The 17,789-nt window shown below is 41.3% G+C and overlaps 1 protein-coding gene across 3 annotated transcripts in view; it reads right to left on the bottom strand.

The window, feature by feature from the left end:
• The window catches only part of Kctd1 (potassium channel tetramerization domain containing 1), a 189,434-nt gene that overhangs the window by 12,493 nt on the left and 159,152 nt on the right, over positions 1-17,789 (bottom strand). For all 3 annotated transcript variants that reach the window (XM_070029408.1, XM_070029409.1, XM_070029407.1), the window contains exon 3: positions 6,467-6,611. In XM_070029408.1, the coding sequence (XP_069885509.1) occupies positions 6,467-6,611 (145 nt within the window). The remainder of the gene's footprint in view (positions 1-6,466; positions 6,612-17,789) is intronic.

Here is a 17,789-nt window from a genome sequence, read left to right as displayed (position 1 = left end):
ATGCCCCTATGTCAGCAGGAAGTAGCCAGGAAAGAACACGACACCCGTCAACCTTTTACATCCCTTCAGGGTCTCAAATGATGGGAATCCGCTTTGTTCTCATAACTCAATATGGCTCCTATGACTTGGCCCACTGATTGCCCTTCCCCAAGGGGATCTTCCCAAAGTTCTCCAGCCCAGAACCTTAATCTGAATATGAAAGCCCACTCCCTGCTCCTCTCAGGTGATAGGTTCCTGAGAGATGGGGCAGGAGACTTGCTTATACAGTGGTTTCCCAGAGCCAGACCTGCACCATAAACTCAAGAAACTCTCTGAACCTTCCAGCTACCTCAGATCCTCTCCCCTACCCATTATGGTTACTTAAGTCCCTCCACCCTGCCCCCATTATGCCATGCCGGACTCTCTTCAAGTCACATTGGCATCCCTTTACAACTGTCCATTAAAGTCGATCTGGTCTGTTAAAAAAGAAAAACATCTGTCCTAATCCTAGAAGGGTCAGCTACCGGTGAGTCCTCAAGGGGTGAGCCTCTAGAATCTCCTTGGAGCTTCTAATCTGAGTGTTCTTGGGAGAAAATTTAAAGCCCACCATATCTATGTGTTAAAAAAAATCTAGCTCATTTTCTGGGACCTGCTACAATTAAAAACAAATGGCTACTAACATTTTCTAACAGTAATTACCAACTTACTGTTTTGTGATTCCCTGGAGCCAATTACTCTTTTAGATAATGGAAATCATAAATTAATCTATCACCCTCACAAGTGGCGTAGGATGACGGTGCTATGCACAAATGTTTTGTATTTTCACTTTGATCCTATGTGATTTTAACAGCAGTACATTATCTGCTTATAGTTAGCTTCTGACCTCCTATGACTTTCATTCCTTTCTGCTGTGTTTAAGTTAATTAATGCTAAGCAATTGCTGTGGTCCCAGCATTCCATGTTCTATAGAAAATACATGTGTCCTTGTGTGTAAGAATCTAACAATGCAATAGGGAGTCAGGATATGCATGTACCATATCTAAACTCAGCTGTGAGAAAGGGCAGGGTCAGGTTTTAGGTGGGGTGGACTGAATCAGGGTGCTCACTGTGCGTATCTGTTCACTCATTCCTGCCACAGTTATTTCCACATGTAGCATGTGGGCTGTGCTGAGCTAGCATGATGCAATACTGTTGGTTGGCTTCCGTACCCTCTATTTTCAACCCCTATCACTTATCCATTTCTCTCAGCAGACAAGAAGAAAAGGTGAGAGGGAAAATCACTTCCTCAGCCTCACCTGAAATTAGGGGAAGCTCAGTTTGGGCCAATAAATGATGATAAAGGAAGAGTCTTCTGAAGAAGATAGAATCTATGACTTTCTTGCCTTGAATGAAGACATGACGCTTGAAGCTATGGCACTCACCTTATGACTTTGAGGTGACAGTCAAGAGGCCGTAAGGTCAAAACTGAGGAGAGCAAAATGAAACAGAACGAGTCCTGGTGCTTGATAGCATCACTGAGCAGATACCTCTGTCACCTACCAAGGACCTCTGCCTGCCCTCTGAAGGGAAAACAAATCTCCCTTCCTCGAAGCCCTTGTCAACCAGCTCTTCTGTCTCCAGCAGCTGAATAAATTCCTAACCCAGAACTTGGTATGTGGTGCTAAATCAAGAGCTGGACAGCTTCAAATGTACGGTGGGGCTTTGGAGAACAGAGGAGTAAAGGCAGACCTGGGGTAGACCATGTGTCCTGGGGGTGGGGGTTGGGGGTGATGATAAGATGAAGCCTGGATTTCGGTGTTTGTCACAAGCACATGTGAATCCCTAATCATCTCACAGAAAGAGTTTGACACAAGTGTGGTGGCAGCATAGAGTAGTTGAGACAGTATAAGTGTAAGAGTGTAAAGTTGGGAGACCAGCTGTCCAGAGCTAAGGTGGTCTGTGTTCAGGGAGTATCTAGGACATATTTACTGATGAAACATATGTAGTAGGCAAAGAGAAGGAAAAAAGCCTAGAACAATCTCTAGCTGCCCTCTCTGAAGACGCCTGGTACTGAGACAGAATACAGAGGAAGAAGGGTGGGTTTCATGGAGGTAGTGGTGGCAAGAGGGCAGCTGCTAGGAAAAACCCATTTGGGGGCAGCCTACATACACAAAGGCAATGAACTCTCCAGGTAGGGATTCCAAGTGGGTATTTGGAAGGACAACCATATAAAAAATGAGCTTTATAAAGGTGAAAAATATGTATTATCTGAGGAGAAACCAGAGTATAAGGTGCTTTTAGTAAGTTCTGTTCCAGAGACCCCCTATGATAGGTGAAAATCCACAAAGCAGGTAGTCTTCGCTCACTATATCACAGCTCACTTATTGCTACTTTGTGGATTCCACCTGTTGCAGGAACATAACTCCCGCGATAGGTGATGGAGCAATATGCATTTAAAAACAAAAACAAAACTGGAGACAACTGTATTGTACCAACTAAACTTTTTTCCTGATGAAAGTAAAATTATACATAAGATAACAAGTACAACAAATCCCAGAATGAAATCCTGCTGTTTTCCTTACTAGGCTATAAATGTCTGATAAGTTCCACTTCTATGATTGGCATGCTCACTGAAAAAAAAACTTACTATATTATTTTAATTATGGGATTACATTTTATTGTGATTAAAATAATACAATATGTAGAGTCCTGCCGGTTGTAAATTCAAACCAAAGTGCAAAGAGTTAAAAGTGAAATTTCCTTTCATCCTGTCTCTGATCTTGCTGCCTTATCATTAAGAAACTCTGAGAAGCAAAAATGTTCCCAACCTCTGCATAGCACATTGGAGTGCTTTCTGTGCCTACCTCTTCTTCCACAACATGGGAAAATTCAGGTTGGACTGGCAAAGGCCCACCACTGGCTACGCCAGATTTGATTATCAGAAGAAACACTGCTGGGATCTGTGCCCCACTTCCGGTCTCCCTGTAGGGCCAGTGCTCACTTTCTAGGGCGGGCCTGACTTTATCCTCATTTGACTGTTGCCCTTGCAGCCAGTATGGGACCCAGGCATGCTCTTTTTCAAGTCCAAAGCCTTGCCAGTGTCATCAGACACTGGTAGTTGGTGTCTTAGCCAGGGCATTCCACAGCATGAGGGCTGAAGGGAGGAAACTTCACTCCAGCTGTGGGCCCACAGGGAGACACTGTCTAATCCAGCCTAGTATCTGAGAGCCTGGATAAATGTTTGTCCAGATGTGTTCAGTGGCACGAGGGAAAACATAGGAAAGCGATTCAAAAGCTGGCAGGTACAAAGAAAAGTGTCCACTGCAAATTACATTTGAGGAGCCTCCGGAAGGGCACCATAGTAGGGGGACAGCTCCCCAGTAGACTTCCTTTCTGAAGTGGAAGCAGCAGTGGACTTCCCTGTAGGGTCCATGTGGCACAGACCTAGCCCTCACATCTTTTGACCTGGTGTTGCACTCAGTGTGGAGATGCACAGCTCTAAGGGGACCCTAGGAGCTGTGACCAGCAGATGCGCAGCAAGCTCCTGAACCTTCCTCAGGGACATTCCAAGGTGTTGGGGGGCGGGGAGGAGCACCTGCACATGCTTCCTGCACTTACTACTCTCTGCCTTTTTTTTTTTTGGCCTTACAGTTTTCATGTAAAATAAGCATGCACACAATATGAATCCTCTGCACTGTCTTTTCCATTTGGCTCATAATAATCCTGGGCATATGTTCTAAACTCGAAAGGAGGAGGTGGATGAGAGGCTCTTGAACTCCTTCTTAATTTGAGATCTCCTTTTCTGGATCTTTCTCTCTGCATTTATATGTATATAAAAATGATTTTTTTCACATAAATGAAAGCAAATAATACATACCATTCAGCTACCAACTTTCAATGCCTAGGAACGTTTTTAATAATACCCCTCCCCCACCTTCTTCCCTCCAAGTATCAGTAGTTACAGACAGACCACAGTCTTTTGAACTATTCCACAGTTTATGGAATTCAATGTTACTTGTTGAATTTGACGCTATCCACAAATGGATATTTCACACTATCTGTAAGCATTGGTTATTTGGGGGAATTTTTTTAGATGTGTCTAGTTTTTGCTATTTTGAAAATGACTACAGTAAACATCCTATGCAGACACATCTTTACCTATTTGTACAAATATCTGTAGAAGTGGATAGATATAAATTGCTAGTCTACCAAGAAAGCATATTTGAAATTCTAATAAGTACTGCTTGAATTGTCCTCTAAAAATGGTTAATATTTTTCATTCCCAACATCACGGTATATCATCAACTTTGATAATACATACCAACCTAGTGGCCAAAAAAAGGGACATATTACTTTATAGTATCTTTGAAACTAGAGAAATTGAATATCCGCTCCAATAATATTGTCAATTTCTTCTTTATTTCCTTTGGGAAATTTTTTGTTCATAGTTAAATTTTTTCCAGTGGATAGTTTAGCTTTTTCTTATAGGTCTTTAGTAATCTTTTTATGATGGATATTTCTTATAGTCTGACATCTTTGTGTGTGTGTGCGCGCGCACACGCACACTGCTCCTGGGGCTTGAACTCAGGGTCTGGGTGCTGTCCCTGAGCTTTTTTGCTCAAGTCTAGTTTTCTACCACTCGAACTACAGTTCCACTTCCAGCTTTTTGCTGACTAATGGGAGATAAGGGTCTCATGGGCTTTTCTGCTCAAGCTGGCTTCAAAACATGATCCTCAGATCTTCACCTCCTGTATAGCTACAATTACAGTCATGAACTACCAGCACAGACGTCTGATATCTTTTATCCTTATATTTTTGTCTTTAAATCAAAAGTGCTTACAAATATGTTTTCTGGGTATGCTTCCTTATATAAGCTCTTTCTGTCTCCACATTATACTTTCAGAAACTATGGGGCTGGGAAGGTGGCTCTGTGGTAGAGTGCTTGCCTTGTATGTATGAGGCCCTGGGTTCAATTCCTCAGTACCACATAAGCAGAAAAAAGCTGGAAGTGGCACTGTGGTTCAAGTGGTAGGGAGCTATCCTTGAGCTGAAGAGCTGAGGGACAGCGCCTAGGCCAGAGTTCAGACCCATGACCCACAAAAATAAATCTATCTACATTTTTTTCTAACAGCCTTTGTATATTTCTTGTTCGAGGTATTCCTATGTGTTACAACTTTTGTAGTGGTACTCTTCCATTATACCATATGTTTGATTATGCTTTCCCAGAGCAAGTTTTTATTGTAATACTATATTGATCCTGAACTTGGCACCTTTATTGTATCTGCAACAATAGTATTTGGCTGACTCTTTAGAATTCCTATTTACAGAAACAATGTCTGCTGCAAAACTTATTTCAAGATGCAGAACACCAGCATCAAATCCAGTGAAAACAGGGGTTATACCATGAGGGAAGAACATACCAAAAAAACCCCCAAAAGAATCACATAGTGCATTATAAGTACATTAAAAACACTAGCAAGAAAGAAAAAAAAACCACTTGTGTCCCTATATTTTGCTTAACATTATCTCATGTGGTCATATGTACATAGCCTTTGACCTTCTCTGCTTGTCTTAGACATGTACTGGTCATTGCAAACAAGGGAAATCATGGGACCTATGTTTTTTGCGCCTGGCTTACTTCACTTAATATAATTTTTTCCAAGTCTTTCCATTTCCTAATAAATGAGGCAATGTCATTCTTTCTGATGGAGGCATAGAATTCCACTGTATATTTGAGGAGGGGAAGGGATATAGCGTAACACTTAAATGGGGATGCAGGCTGACCCACTGTGATGACGAGAAGTACAGGACACTATGTTGAAAATGAACTTTACAATGTCGGGGAGGGGGGAGGCAGGCGGGAGGAGTTGGGGAGGGAAGGGATGGCAGGGGGAAAACAAAGGAGGAGGTAACAATGCTCGCTACGAAATGTATTCATTACCCTACTCATGTAACTGTAACCCCTCTGTACAACATTTTTACAATAAATATATAGAATAAAAAATACAAAAAAAAAACCTATGTTTTCATACATTCTGCCCGCTTGTGTTTGTGCTTTTTATTTGTTTTCCTGGAGTGCAATGCTGGACAATCTCAGTGTGACTAACTTAATCGCGAGTCACTAACTTTATAAGGGACAATTCTAAGAATCTACTGTTAACATTTGCTTTAGACTTCTGACAGACAATTCTTCACTCAGTTGAAGAGGTTTTCTTTTCTTCTTTAGCTTGCTAAGATGATCAGAAGTGACGTTCAACTGAATCGAAGTCTTTTTTAACTTCTTACAATGAATTTTAGTGTAGTTCTTTAAATGAAAAGCTTTCCCCCTTTAGCCAGGTACAACTTTAATGACCAAATACTGTATTTTGTGAAGGCCATATAACCATGTCAGAGAGACCCTCTGCTACTATTAGAGTGGTATATGTTAAAAAGTTAAACTGGAAATATTTTTTGGAGCATATCACAACAAATCACATATTTATTGTTAATTTAACATGGATTCCCTCACCTTGAAATCATCAGGAATGAGGAGTTTGGATGTTCGTAGGAAATTCAAGATATATCTGAACATCTGTCCATCTCTGTCAATGAAATAGTGCTGTTTGAGACTGTCCAAAACAATGGGCTCTGTACCATCAAAAAGTCTTCCGATTCTGTGGTGGAAAAGAGGGAAGAGTGAAGACAATTAGATAAATTAACCTTTGGCTACTATGGTTCCTTGTCACTGACAGAAGTAGCCCTTCTGCAGGTGGCAGTCAGGGAAAATCATCTCTTCAGTTGTCCTGGTTCTCTGGAGTGTACTGGGCCTGGCTTGGTAAATGGCTCAGAACCAGATGTTTCCAAATCGTCACAGGTTTTCTCAAGTACATGCTTTTACTCACTGTCTTTGGTCTGCAAGGAAAACGTGCCTGACACATGATTATTCACGCTGCTCACTGTGATAGAGTTAATAAGCTTCTCTGCTACTTAAAAATACCATTGCTCCAAAGTGTCCTTTAAACAGACTCTGCTAAAAACACAAGCAATTCTGTTTGCAGGAAATCTGTTTTCTGAGTTCTTCTCACCCCTGAATTACAGCCTTCTAAAAGGAAAGTCATGCCTAGACATTAACACTGGTGTTTCATAATAAAAAATGAATTAATTTAAAATGTCACTCATTGAAGAGACTGGAGTATTCACTACGAATATACAGTCCAGTTTCTTAGGAGACAGACATTCTCCAATTAACCAGAAAAATACTGGAAGTAAGGCTGTGGCTTAAGTGGTACAGCACCAGCTTTGAGCAAATAAGCTAACGGAGAGCACCCAGGCTCTGAGTTCAAGTCCCAGGATTAGTGTCTGTCTGCATACATGTGTGCACACACACACACACACACACACACACACGTGCACACGTGTGTTCAGAACCATAGTAGGAAGAAGAAGCAGAGTTGGCTAATGATGTCCAACATTTGTCATCGGAAAATAGAATTCATAAACTAGAAATCACTTGCTTTACCCAAAGGCTCAGTTCAATTTTCATCAACAGTGTAGTAAGCAAATAGCTCAATTTTTAAAAATCTGAAATGTGCTTGTTGGTACTATAATAAGTCTGTCTCTGATTTACAACATTTTATTATCTTGAAGATTATTTTGAAATCATACATTTTAAAATCTTAGGTTAAAATAGAACAGGACACCAAAAAACAATAATCCCACTCCTCTTAAAATACATACAACAAAGTGGGGAAGTTGCTCCCCTCTCCTCTTCAAAAAATACAAATTTTACCTTGCTCATGTAATTGTAACCCCTCTATATGGTATTTTCACAATAAAAAAACAATAAAAAATACAAATTTTTGTTTCAATAAAGAGCCGTTGGTTTTGCAGTGTTTGGATTTGAATTTTGGGCCTTATGCTTGCTAGGCAGGTGCTCTACTACTTATGCCACACTTCAGTCCTTCTTGCCTTACTTCCTTTTAAATAGGATCTTGAGTTATGCTCTGATCTATGTGCTCCATGTATCTGGGATGATGGCCAGGTACCATCCAGCATACCCAGCTGTTACTGGTTCAGATGAGGTCTTGTGAATGTTTTAGTTGCCCAGGCTGGCCTTGAACATTGATCTTTCTGATTTCTGCCTCTCAAACAGGTATGATTGTATGTGCACCACTGTTGCCTGCTTCAATAAATAAGTTTTAAAGGTAATTTCAAAATGCTATCCTATCTCAAGGGTAAGCATGTACATGAAGGTAGTATACGCAAAGAAGAAAGCAATAGTAGGGTTACATTTCTCAACCTCCATAATTGTTTTTTTCTGAGCTACTATTTCCAAAAGCTGAAAGCAATTATAAGGGTGTGGACTACAATCATCCTGGCATTCTTTCACTGCATGCTTGTCATTCATTTCTCATTGACACATCAATCAGACAGTAGTTTTGAAACTAAAATAAGCTTAGTCATTCTCTTGTAGTGTTTCCAGGACAGTATGATGCAGGATGGGAAAGAATAGACTTGTCTGCCTCTTACTGAAACATTTTACTCTTCGCTGTTAATAACGTGATATATTTACAGTTGACAGGGGAAGAAAAGGGAGCCACATTAATTAAGTGCTTTCCGGATGACTTCTGCTTTCCCCGGCACTTTATACATGCAAAAAACCCATTATGCTCAGTTTGAAGATGAAGAAATCAGCTCGAAAAGATGAGTAACTTGCCCAACAAGTTAAGTAACACTGGGGGATTTGGACTGTCTGATCCTAAAGGGGCCTCTGTACCACTCATGGGAATGAAAAGAATTGCCACCATTTAATGAAAGCTTTTGGCTTAGAGTCCGCCTTTCTATGAGAATTTGTTGTGCAATAACTTGACAATGAAATCCAAGCCCTTATACTGAATATTTTAGGAACTTGAACTCAACTGCAACTAGTGATTTAAAGTCACTTTAATAAACAGATAAAACAGATGCAAAGTACCTTATCCTTAAATCCTGTGCGTTCTATTCTTAGATAAATGTTCATTTTCAAGCCTAGACGTGGATGTACCTAGGCAAAGAATGGGTCTATACTGGGTGAACCAAAGATTAATGGGTTATACTGTGAATAAGTAAAGAAATAATGGTAATGAAACAATGGTAATGAAGCCTGGCCAGTACCTAATCTGAATAAAATGACGTCTCAGTATCTCCATTCTTCTAGAGAGTTGTCTCAATTTCTTTTATAAAATAAGCAAAACTTTTCCTCAGTGGTTCATAGTGAGCTCAGAAAAGTAACACAAGGGAAGGTATCCCAAACCCACCAACAAAACTTTCTATGAAAGCAGTTTTCCCAGGCTGCAGCCACCAGGCAACAGGATGTAAGGTGGAAAAGGAACTACCCCAGCTGACATATGCTGCTGTAGACCTCCTATAAAACAGCAAAGAAGTGTCACTGAAATGGTTTTCAGGTTGCATACACCAAAAACAAATCTCAAACTGGACTTTTGGCAAATACAAAGAAAATGTAGGATAGTTGCAATCAAAGGCATCTTTACTTCCCATTTAGATGAAATGACAATTTTTTTAAAGATGTAAAGGAAAGCTCAGGAAGGAAAGCTGAACAAGGACTGAGCCCAGGCCCAGCCTGTGGCCCCTTAGGTAGCTTTGGCCTCTGAGCAAGGCAGCAAGATGAGGGCATGTAATGGATTCTCTCTCCAGGAGGCTTCAGCAAATACCAAAAGACTGAGAAGGACCTAACCCCAGCAGAAGAAGAAACCCAGGGTGGACTAACGGACCCAGAGGAAGACTCATGGCTCCCTTGCTCAGCAAAACCACTAGGAAGGCCAGGCCACTTTCTGCCAGCTCGTCAGGCAGAGGCCATGGGGCCTGGAACCATTGTCACAACCCTTGACCAGGCTGAATGGAAGTGCCCAGGGAAAAGGAACAAGGACAGACTCAGAAGGAAGGCAGAAGTGCTCATGCAAGACCTGAGGTGGGACCACAATGGTAGAAAGTGGTAGGAAAGCAAGGGCTGGGAGAGCAAAGTTGGCAAGGACTGTGGAGAGACTGGTGGAAGGATTGGAAGGGATGCATGTTCCTCACTGTAGTGAAAAGCCTGTGAGAGAAGAAAAGCTCTCCATGTGCAACAACACGTGTTAGAAAGAACAAAAGCACTGTAGTGCCCCGTTCCTGCCAACTGTAAAAGGAGGAACAGTTTGAGTTGTGAAAACAAGGCAGAAGGGGAGGGAACGGTGGTGCCAATAATCGTAAAATGGCGTCCCTGGGTGGTTTTTTCTGAGATTCAGCTGATTGTGCTGTGGACACAAACGTATTGTTTGGCTAAGCAAATAAAGGGGAAAATCAACACCGGCTGTATTTCTTGTGGACATGTGAATGAAGTTACAAATCAAACTGCAGTGATTTGTAAACTCTGGTGCCTGAGAACGAAGTGGAACTGATTACAGTTTACTAACCTCGGAGAACATTCCTGCTTTCCAACTGACCAAGACCAAGCTGACTCCAGATGATAGATGTCCAGGTTTTCCTTCTTGTTTTTATACTCATTCAACTAAATGGTAGTGCTGAGAAAGACCCACAATTTTTGTTTAAGGATAAGCATTACTATTTTAAGTCTTTTAAACCTTTTATTTACATTTTCTTTTGAACCATTTCAAGCTTACGTTGATGCAGAAGAAAATATAATGTATCATTATCCAGGTTCAAGTCTACCACTATGCTCACTGTACCCCATAAGGATGTGTGTGTGTGCATACGCGTGTGCATGCACACCAGTCGTAAAGCTTCAACTCAGGGCCGGGTCACTGTCCCTGAGCTTTGTTACTCAAGACTACTAAGACTACTGTTCTACCAGTTGAGCCACAACTCCAGTTTAGCTTTTTCTTTTTTCCTCCTCTTCTTTTTCTCCTCTTTCTCCTCCTCCTTCTTCTCCTTCTCTTTCTCCTTTTTTTTGGTGGTTAATTGGAGGTAAGAGCTCATGGACTTTCTTGCCTACAATGGTTTAGAAACTATGACTCTCAGATCTCAGCCTCTTGAGTAGCCAGGATTATAGGCATGAGCCATCGCTCTCAGTTCCTATTAGGATTATTGAAGTCAATCTCAAGCATCACATAGTTTTAATCTGTTGTTATCTCATTAACTGGTACGAGTATAAAGATCACTAAAATTTGCTTTATCTGCTATTGAACCATACTTGTTGGTGCTTTTTAATAGTAGCAGTATGTGGATTCTTCTTGTATGTCATAAAAAAACAAAACAAAACAAAAAACAAGAGAGTACTTACCCTGTCTTCCTGCTATGAATCTCCCTTTCTTTGGGATAATGTGCTATACATTGTACATTTGCAGAATTACCTTAACTGAAAGAGTAAGTACAAGGCTTGATCTGATTTAGTGTGGATTATTCATTCAGAATTTTTCTTGTGCATTTATTTGTAAGACCTGGTTCTTCTCACATACTGTGACTCAGCTACTTAACTATTTCTCTTTCCTTCTTTCTGGTGTCATTCAATCATTCTTTCCACCAATATCTGCTGAGTCCAATTATGCAAGATACAAAGGATGTGTGATGAATAAGCCACTGCTCTTGCTGTATGTGGGGCTAGTAGTGCAGGTCAAGTGCACCCTGTTCATGTGAGTCACTGGATGTACTGTAGGAGGACAAGGGAGGTGCACCTAACACATCGGACTCAATTGTGGGTTAGTAGGAAAGAAAGAGAAAGCTCCCTGGATACCTGAAGAATGAGGAAATTGGCCAAGTCTAGAGTAGGAGCAAAGTTAGGAAAGAAAGGAGAGGGGTGGGGAAGGCATAAAGGCTTGCAGCAGGAAAAATCCTGCCACCAGATTACTTTCCACTGGGATAGAGAGTGAGAGAGAAAAAACATGAGTCTGGAGCTGCAGAAGCCAGATGGTAGAGAGCCATTTAAGGAAGTTCAAGGAATGTAAATTTGGTCTCCCCTACGATGAGTCTGCTGGTAGGCTATGCTCTCAAGAGAAAGGGCAAATTGGGAAGTGAGACAGAATTGAGACACTACATCAGAAATCGCTCTGCCTCATCTAAATCCTGTCTCCTTGACCTTAGTTTTGACTATGTTATTTGCCTAGTGTGGTAGTTCTTTACCATTTTCTGTACAATGAAATTATCTTGGGAAGTTTGCTTTTTTTTTTTTTTTTAACAAAATATTGATGCTAGGGGCCCCAGCTCTGGCTATTGTGAGGTTGGTAAGGAGTGAGGCTGAGGTACCTGAGCAAAAGCTCCCTCATATCTGTCTCCACTGAATCAAGATACAGCGTAAAGGAGAATGAGCAGAAAGACTCAAGAAGAACAAGCCAACATTATTCTGTCACTTTGAACTTTCACACACTCTCTTAAACAGCCAGACACACTTTCAGCTGCTTTGCAAAACAAGTAGTTCCTTGTTTTACAAATGTAGAAACAATCCCACATATATAACCCTCAAGGATGCCGCAGCTGGCACATCATGGCGCCCCAATGATAATCAGCAGAGAAAGGCACGGTGAAGCTCACAGATGACAACTGCTGCAACACTGGCTACCGGTCAACCCTGTCTGCCTGCAACGGCAGCCATACTGTTCTCATCTCACAGACGAGCAAACAAGGCCAGATGGTTAAGTCACTTAGCTTAGCTTGAGAAACACCAGCTCTTAAATGAAGGAGCTGGGTGCCACCTAAGTATGACTCCTATCTATCTATCTATCTATCTATCTATCTATCTATCTATCTATCTATCTATCTATCTATCTATCTATCTATCTATCTACTATCTGTCTGTCTGTCTGTCTATATAGATATAGACTTTTCATTTATAATTTATAAAAATAGAACAATTTCCCTTGGAAAATGGGTAATGGTTACAGTCTGGTAGCTCTTGATATTCTAAGATAATGTCTCACTATTTGGTTATTAGCAATGTTATAATTTTGTGATTAGTGGGGATACAAAAAGTTGAGCCTCTGGGGCTTAGTCTAGCTGAGATCAGAGAAAGCCCAATACACTGAACTGGTATACTAAACCAAATGAGTGAGAGAGGGAGAGAGGGAGAGAGGGAGAGAGGGAGAGAGAGAGAGAGAGAGAGAGGGAGAGAGAGAGAGAGAGAGAGAGAGAGAGAGAGAGAGAGAGAGAGAGAGAGAGAGAGAGAGAGAGAGAGATTCTTAGACTTCTGAGGATTTTCAATACTGTTGGTGAAAGTGATAGAAGGGCCTAAGAAAGGATGAGAGAGAGAGAGGCTTCTCAGGGTAATATACTCTGCTTCTGAACTCTGACCTTGTAGCTCTTGTTCCATTACGTGCTGTTTCCTTATGTTTAATCTAGACAGACTCCTATGGGATTTATGGCTTTACAGCTGGGTAAATTCAGCTTGGAGACTTTCCCACCCTTCTGAGGCTACCTCTGTCTCCAGTCTCCATCCACCCAGTCCTTCCCATGCTGGCTGTGGGAACACCTGGTCTCATCCTGTGCACTGCCTGTAATAGGACACCACTCTCCGCTTTACCTAGAGGCAAGTGGGATAATCCTTTCAGCTCTCCCCAGCTATCCACCTGGGTAATTAGAGGGAGTGCTCAGCTGCAGTTGTTGCAGGATGGCTTTGCTCAAGGATGGTGGGAAAGATCTTTGGGGAATCAACTGCAAAGACTGACCAAGAGACAAACAGGGTGAGGAATGGGCAGGATACCAGTGTGCTGCTCTCCTTTGTGAAGAATGTCAACACCCCACCCCCAACACCTATTTCTAGGCTTCCAAGCCATGGACAAGATGGTTTGGATTTGAGAAACTGGTTTCATTTAGTTTCTGGTCCAGATTTTATTTTGTTGACTAAGAGACTCAAAGCCAACTTTTCCATCACCTCTACTTTGGCATTCAGGGGTACAGTTCAGTTAAGAAAGTGATACCTACTTGTTGAAAACTGGCATAGGATAGAGGTCAGAGAAGCAGCAAAACAGAAAGTCTGCCATGAGTTCACCACTGAGCAGGGTATTTAAAAAATTCCATATTGAGAGTGTTATGGTTTTATATGAAGCACTCACAGCTCCTTCCCCCCTCTGCCACCTCACCAAGACCTAGGTGTTAAAGGCTTGGTCCCCAGCTTATGGTGCTATGAAAGATGATTGCTGGCAAGGCTGGTAACCTTATTAATGGACTAATCCATCAATCCATGATTTCATAGATGGATGGGATAAGCAAGAGTTGGGGCCTACTTGGAGAAAGTAAGTCACTGGGGGGCATGGTTGTCAAGCCGCACATCTTATCTCCAGCTACTCACTTTCCTTTATCTCCTTGCTTCCTGGCCACCATGAGATAAGCGGCTCTACTTTGCCTGCCATCCTGTTTCTGCTTCCACACAGCCTAAAAGCAATGGAGGCAGCCAATCACGGACTGAAGCCTCTGAAACCATGGGGCAAAATGAAATTTCCTCCTTAAAGTTGATTTTGTCAAGTATTTCCTTACACAACAGAAAGGCAACTGACAGGAAACAATTTCTTTTTGAACTATTTCATTTTCAACTCTTTTTATGCCTACTAACTTGGATCCCCAGCCAAGTTCCTATTCTAGGATCTGGAGGGACTGGGTGGAAGTATATGCACTGTGTGTAGATGCATAATGGTAAAGTGTTTGTGTGTGCGCGCACATGTGTGTGCACTTGCACATGCATGCACATGCATGTACAGGTATAATTGATATCACAGGGGGAACCTGGTATTAGAACCTGGTATCAGAACATCAGGGAGGGAATCAAACATGGGTAAAAAGAGACAATGTTACACCTTCTTCTCTTTAGCTGAGATAGGAGAAGAAGGAAACAGAGGTAGGAAAGGAAGGTAAATATTTCTGAAAACATGGGGTTCAAGACTATTCTTGGGCAGGGGGAGGATGGGATGGGAAGGGGAAACAAAGGAGGAGGCTACAATGCTTGATAAGAAATATACTCATTATCTTGCCCATGTAATTGTAACCCCTCGGTACGGTATTTTCACAATTAAAAAAGAGATTAAAAAAAGACTCTATTCTTCCTCATTTAGATTGATTTTAAATGTCTGTAATAAGGTTTTTCTTCTTTTAAACAGGGAATGCTATGATGGGTATTACTGTAATAGAAAAAAATAATCTATTTATTATTTTACAGATATGAAAGGAAACTGGGTATGGCGGCATATGCCTGTAATCCCAGCACTTGGTAGGTTGAGGTAGAAGGACTTGAGCCTTGAGTTCAAAGCATTTCTGGGTCACGCAGAAGACCCTGTCTCAAAAACCATATAAACTCTTGATGATCATAAACAGCATTTAATTTTCTCAAGCATTATAAGTGCCAAAAAATTTCTGAGAATAATTCTTTAAAGTTTCCGGAACTTAGAAATTTCATGTTTCATGAAGACATAAAAATGAATTCAGGACTTGTTATAGAAACAGATAGAAGTAATTTAAGGAAAGGAAGAAAATAATTCGTAAGTAAAAGCAAACAAAACAAATCGTATCTACTTGTAGGGAAGGAACATTTCCAGTACTTGTCCCTCAGGCAGCGTGGTTTTCAGGTGATATATGGAACTAAAGAAAGTTGGGACGAAAAGGAAATTGAAATTTAAAATACAAGTATGACTAGGTACCAATGGCTCATGCTTGTAATCCTTGAAGCTATGATCTGAAGGAGTGCAGTTGAAGGCCAGTCTGGCAGAAAAGTCTGAAAGACTCCAAAATAACCAGCAAACAGCAGGGTGGGAAGTGTGGTTCAAGGAGTAGAGCACTAGTCATATAAGGGTTAGGACCTGAGTTTAAACCTCAGGACAACCAAACACACACACACACACACACACACACACACACACACACACACACACACACACACACACACACACACACACACACACACACACACACACACACACACACAAATATATGACTGCAATAATAAATCACCTAATAACTCAGTACCTTAACATTCTGGAGAATCAATATCAATGGAAATATTGATAGATCAGAGGTAGCTCCTGGCCACCTGCTCTCTGAGGCTCTTGTGAGTTCTCCTGTGATGCTTTGTTTAGAAAAATTCTAAAAATTAGGACAGTTTCAGGGGCTGTTTGTGAAAAAAATGAATTATGATAATGAACTTGATTTTTTTTTCAAAAAAAATCACCAGAATTAGAGTAAGTAGGTTTTGGTTGAACACCTAGTTTGTTCTCAGAACTCGGCGAGGTTTCTTTAATGGAATATGTAAGGAGTGATAAGGAAGAGAGATCAACTGGGGGCAAGCAGGGGAGGCTGACTGCAGGAAACAATGCTTCTGCAGAGTTTAAGGTGTCTCTAGGAGTAAGGAAGAGCATGAAGTAGCTTGGAAAAAAGCCTTCAGAGCAAAGGCTCAGCCAGAGTGGAGCCATGGCGGTAGATGGGTGAGGTGGGTATAGAGATGAAGAACATATCTCTAAATGGGTCAACCTGAGTGGGCAGATAGCATGCCCAGGAACTCCAACATGGCTTATTTGGTCATGTCTTAGGAACCCCTGCTACCTTCATCCCTAAGATTCATGGACCTGCACATGAAGTCTGGCTTTGGCATTATCGAGACCACATTGGTGTGAGTTCTGATATTTTTTGTTATCTGAGAAATAAGATCACATCAAGCTCAGAGGATGGCGATGAAGAAGGATTCAGGGCACTTCATGCAGACATGTAACATGAATTCAGAGCTTGTTAAAGAAGCAGATAGAAGGAATTGAAGAAAAACAAGGAATAAATGGGCATCAAATAAATCTACATGAACAGGGTATTCTCTATGTGCAGTGCCGGGTACCAAGTCTATATAACTCTATGATGTGGGTACAGTTGTTCCTACTCTTCAGGTTAGGGTACTGAGCCAGCTACTAAAGAATGATGCAGAACTCACATCAGGTTATGGACCTGTTCCTTATTGTTTACTGGGTAATTCCTGCTCACTCCTTTTTTTTTTTTTTTTTTTTTTTTTTTTTTTTTTTTTTTTTTTTTTGTCATGGGGCTTAAACTCAGGGCCTGGACTCTGTCCCTGAGCTCTTTCACTCAAGGCTAGAGCTCTACTGCTTTGAGCCATGCTCCACTTCCAGTATTCTGGTGGTTAATTGGAAATAAGAATCTCACAGACTTTTTTTCCCCTGGGCTGGCTTCAAACCACAGTCCTCATATTTCAGGCTCTTGAGTAGCTAGGATGACAGGCATGAGCTACTGGCCCCTAGCTCCTGGTCACTCCTTACTGAATCATGCCCCAACCCTACACAGTGCTGTTCCTCACTGGCTTGGGCTTGGCCATTGCTAATTCTGTCAGATGTTCATTCCTAAGAGCTGGGCTCCATCCAGTATTCTCACCATCTATAAAAGCTTGTTGAACTGGAAGAAAACTTTTCTGGTCACCGGGCTTGCTCTTTGGTTTGAAAGCAAGTGTTTGCTTTCAAATGGTTTCTAAAGATCAGTCTGGGATCCAATCATTCTATGTCCTGGGAAAGCCAATTTGGTCCTCTCCACAAGCAGGACTTCTGTTGAAGTTTTTTGGGCAGGCAGACATGAGTACATATACTATTGGGGGGTATTTTTCAATACATTCCTTAGGCTTTTCTCATGGAAAAAACTCTAGAATCTGTTTTATATTTTACATTAATAATTTCTGTTCAGAGCAAATGGCAATGTAACATTTATTGAGAGTCTGTAATTAGGCATTCTGCTTTTAAGCTTTATTGATTATGTGTGTGTGAATCCTCACTACAGCTCAAGCAAGTATTTACAAGTTTGGTGTGCGGTTTTTTGTTTTGTTTTGTTTTGGGTTTTTTGGTGCCCATCCTGGGACGTGAACTCAGGGCCTGCATGCTGTCTCTTGAGCTGTTTTT

The sequence above is a fragment of the Dipodomys merriami genome, unplaced genomic scaffold (genome assembly GCF_024711535.1).
Source record: "Dipodomys merriami isolate MVZ:Mamm:240054 unplaced genomic scaffold, mDipMer1.0.p SCAF_2, whole genome shotgun sequence".
Classification (NCBI taxonomy): Eukaryota; Metazoa; Chordata; class Mammalia; order Rodentia; family Heteromyidae; genus Dipodomys; species Dipodomys merriami.
The sequence above is the reverse complement of the archived record's forward strand: the minus strand, read 5'-3'. Positions and strand labels throughout refer to the sequence as shown.